Here is a 4466-nt window from a genome sequence, read left to right as displayed (position 1 = left end):
TCATAGCTACAAAGCCGGTATTTGGTCGGTAAAGTTCGAGAAAAAGAGGATTGGATCATACATACGACAATTAAAACATACCCGTCGTCATCTGTGAAACAGATATTTCTTAACACATATCTGATTCGTTATGGCGTTTGTACAACCATGAAAGAGATGTGTTCAACTTCAGCAGTTGGAAATGAGTTTAATAGCTTCCTTGTAAGCAGAAATCCTCTTTCAAAGACAATGACTCAGTATATCACCTCACTAGTAACATTTGAACGTTTTTCCTATTTCACATACCTTTTCATTTCTTTTCAGTACGAATGAAACACAAACTATATACTAGTAGCGAAATAAAATTCCAAAATTTATATGTAATTTTCATATATTGATAACGGTTTTAAACTCTTTTAGTGAGTACATGCAATTCAAATAAATTCACCAGAATGTGATGTTATTTAAAGAATAAGATTGAATATCTGATTGTTGGCTTAATTGGGGAGGTCAGGGGAGAAAGCCAGTGTGCCTGGAAAGTACCATCTATCTTCGAATGAAAACTGATAGTCCTAGGCAATATAAGAATAGAGTCAAACGCACATGCCATGTGCGGGGATTGAATACACTACCTCATTGTTGATAGGCTTGTAATATCGTAGATGACCTTCTTAGACCACTCGGTAACTATGGCTCCTGAGAGAGGAGATTTGGTTCAAAACCTATAACTTTTTCGGCATTGATGCTGACTGTCAAATTGATTATTTAAGTAGCACAGTTTTTGTCTCGGGCGATCAAGGTCTGTTAATGTCTTAACCGACTACATTTACCGCATAAAACCTGAAAAAAAAATAATCAATAGACTATATCATCCAACGCAAGGAATAAATAGCACTGCCATATTCCTGATAAAACCAGGTTTAAAGCTGGTTAAATCTCCCCCTTTGTTACAATATAAGATCGTGTGCGGTCGTGTTGAGCTTTTTGGAATGCAAACGGTTAAAATTGTGTTATTGTTTATCAAGGGTTGCTTATACCAGGAACAGCCTGAATCGTTTATTTGTTTCGGTTTTTTTTTTAAATGTAAATGGTCATTTCATTAAAGAACCTGTGTTATAAGCCTTGTTATTTAGTTAATCTTGAAAGACTTAAAATTTGTGTTTATGAGCGTAAACAGTACTTTTTCATGACAAAATGAACGCAGGTGAACAAATCCTTTAATTTATCAAATATATGATTGGGTGGCAATTTCATCGAGGAAAAATACTAATCCCTAGTAAAAAATAGGCGAAAGATACCAATTAAAAGATACTCAAGATCATAAGTCAAAAAAAGACCAACAGACAAGCAATACACAAAACACAACATAGATAACCAAATACTGAGCAAAACACGAATCCCATCAAAAATCGGAGAAAGCTGATCCACAGTATATGGTATGCCAATTGTTTATCCATTTTAAGATTCTGTTTAAATGTGTGTAACCATTGTGTTCCTATTTATATTAAGTTATTCATAAAAAATGACCCTTGTGTGTTAGCATAATTATCATTTGACAAGTTTATGGAGACACATAAATATAGTTCAGGATGAGCATGGGTAAAATTTAAAAAAAACCTCTAGAATTTAAAATTGATACTTTAAGTTAGAACAAAATGAGATTAAAGTATTCGGACTAGGTATTATTTGGGTCTCAAATCGGAAGATATGAAATATATAATCTGCTTAAGTTTTGGCAAATGACCTTTTTTGAGCTATTGAAGTCTTATATGAAAAGAAAAATGGGTGTTATTGGGCGAAATATATTACCCTGTATCGTAGAAAAAAACCAAGGAGTCCGAACATTTGACAAGAATACATTAACCTGACTTAAGTACATCATTAAAATATTTCGAATTATACACTTTATAACCGAGTTAATTGAATAGGTATTGATGTGGTTAAATAGATATATATGTATAAATATATGTAGGGATTTTTTGTACAAAACTTCAATATATGAGTAGACATTTTATCTTAAAAAGATATTGACATATACACCAAAACAAAAATGTAAAAATTATTATTGATCAATTTGTTATTAAGTTTCCAATTAGTAAATTGATTGACAAATATTTAAACCGCTTTGAAATAACGTGACAGGACTTTTATTAATAATATAATTGTGATTTAGTTTTAATAACTTGCTTGAAAGATATTCAATCACTTATGAAATTACACTACTGTTCTATTTTTTTTTTAAATAGAATGTTTGAATGATTCGAAAGGTTATGTACACGACATACTAATTCAAAGGATTTAAAGGATTTTTTTAACACCATTTCTCATTAGATGTGTTGTTCATTGTTAAATAACAATGTACATCGATACATCAGTTAGTTTTATGTTTTTGCTTTGCATATTATCTTCTGGGAATAGTCAAACTTTATCAGATATGAAACAACTTTACAGTGATATTTTAGCGAATCACCAAAAATCGTTAATTCCAAATTCGGATTTCTCTTCTCCGTTAGAAGTAACATTGCAATTTCATTTGATGACAATCACCCAATTTCGAGAGGTGGAAGAGACTTTGCAGATAGCGGCTGGAATATCAGCCTTCTGGACTGATGGTGAATTTTCATGGACACCTTCTTCATATGGCAATGCTGAATATGTAATAGTGCCACAAACAACCGTTTGGACACCAACATTAGTACTTTTAAATTCTGTTGGTACATTACAACCTTTGGGATTAGGTAATGAACTGTCTGTGACAATCAATTACAATGGCTCTACGACTGTATCGCTTGGTGAGATATTATCATCAAAGTGTAGTACAAATATATACAAATTTCCTTTCGATTCACAAACATGTGAACTAGAGTTTGCTGCCTGGGGTGTTTATGCGAGGGACATACGTTTGTTAGCAGTTTCAAACTCCATTGACTTATCCTCCTTCACACCAAACTCTGATTGGGATTTGGTATCGAATATTGTGACAAATCCGTCAACCGGATATTCTATTTTTAAAATTGAACTAACACTGAAACGTGCATCGTTATATTACACAGTAATAGTGATTTGTCCTTTCATTTTATTTAGTATTTTAAATCCATTGGTATTTTTACTTCCGGTTGAGGCTGGAGAACGTATTGGACTTGCAATGACAGTATTACTATCTTATACTATTTTTCTGTCCATGGTGCAAACGTCTATACCTGCAGCGTCAAATCCAATGAGTCTTTTACTAATCATAATGATAGCGACTATATTGCTAAGTGGAATTATTGCTATTGTTACCATTTACATAACATCACTTTATTACAGAGAGGAATCGACAAAAATGAACATTCTTTTGAAATTTATCGGGGAAAAATGGCAAAGGGGTAACAGAATTACCCACGTCAAGCCGATGTGCAAAGATGGCGAGAAGGACAATATGAAAAGTAAAACTGATAATATATTTATAAAGTGGAAGGATGTGTGTGACGGACTGGATAATTTCATGATGGTTATAACGTATTCTGCCACTGTGGTTCTTGTTTGTGCCTATTTTATAACTATATCTATATAATTATTCATGTTATATCCTATTTACAATATGGGGTGATTAATATTTTCAAATACATCATACTTATTTAACTTATATTAAGCGATTGCTACTTGAAGTTCGGTCGACTGAAGTTTGTGGAGCGGGATTTAAATCTAGAATAAGAAAAAGAGTGCTGTCGAAAGTTATCTAATTTTGAGCTTTCATCATAAAGGTTAGGTATTGGAATTGTTATAGCAACTTGAAGAGTTCTTTTAAATTTGAAGGATGTTTTGTTCTGTCAAGCTGTCCCGTTTTTTTAACAATTGGTTGAACATTCAGTATCCATTTTCATTCTTGTCTGTCTTGTATAGTTTTATTGATGTGATTACGTGCGATACAGTCAAAGATCTAAAGAGTCTCAGAAACCAAACTTTTATTTGAATATACTGTCGAATCATTTCTGTTCGTGGGTCCCAATTTTCGTGGATAAATGAAAACTTGCATGTTTGTGGATATTTGATTTCGTGGTCTTGTCGAAGTCTGCATACAAGCCTATAGAATCTAAAGTAGTCGCAAAGTTGCAGTTAACTTTACTCTTGATAGAAACAATGGTTAAAACTTCAATGAATCGACAAGTGGTATATGGCGCTGGACATAGTAAACACGGTGTTGTCATGATGTCACACAAGAAGGGGTTCGAATCCCGTTGATTGAAGAATAAAAATGTGCAGATGTAACATTTTTGGGCTAAACATAAGTTACATTTTTTTGCTGTACATTTATATATCAAAGGTAACACTTCCCAAGTAAAACTTCCTCAATATCAAAGTCTATCATAACACTGTATACCATTGAATATCATTTGAATTATATGCATGTACCAGTTGTTCCAAAACCGTTCTAATAACAATTAAAGAGGCAGTATGTAAATTGACAAAGGACTTATCCAGTTAATCATAAATCTTCTATAATG

At 32.6% G+C, this 4466-nt stretch overlaps 1 protein-coding gene across 1 annotated transcript; it reads left to right on the top strand.

Moving 5' to 3' along the window:
* The first annotated feature begins 2262 nt into the window (after positions 1–2262).
* Positions 2263–4201, top strand: LOC134686102 (acetylcholine receptor subunit alpha-type unc-38-like). The gene has a single exon (XM_063545778.1). The coding sequence runs from the start codon at positions 2336–2338 to the stop codon at positions 3533–3535; it is 1200 nt and encodes a 399-aa protein (XP_063401848.1). The 5' UTR covers positions 2263–2335; the 3' UTR covers positions 3536–4201.
* The last annotated feature ends 265 nt before the right edge of the window (positions 4202–4466 follow it).

Source organism: Mytilus trossulus, chromosome 10, assembly GCF_036588685.1.
Source record: "Mytilus trossulus isolate FHL-02 chromosome 10, PNRI_Mtr1.1.1.hap1, whole genome shotgun sequence".
Lineage (NCBI taxonomy): Eukaryota > Metazoa > Mollusca > Bivalvia > Mytilida > Mytilidae > Mytilus > Mytilus trossulus.
Note: the sequence above shows the minus strand (reverse complement) of the source record. Positions and strands in the feature narration are given on the sequence as shown.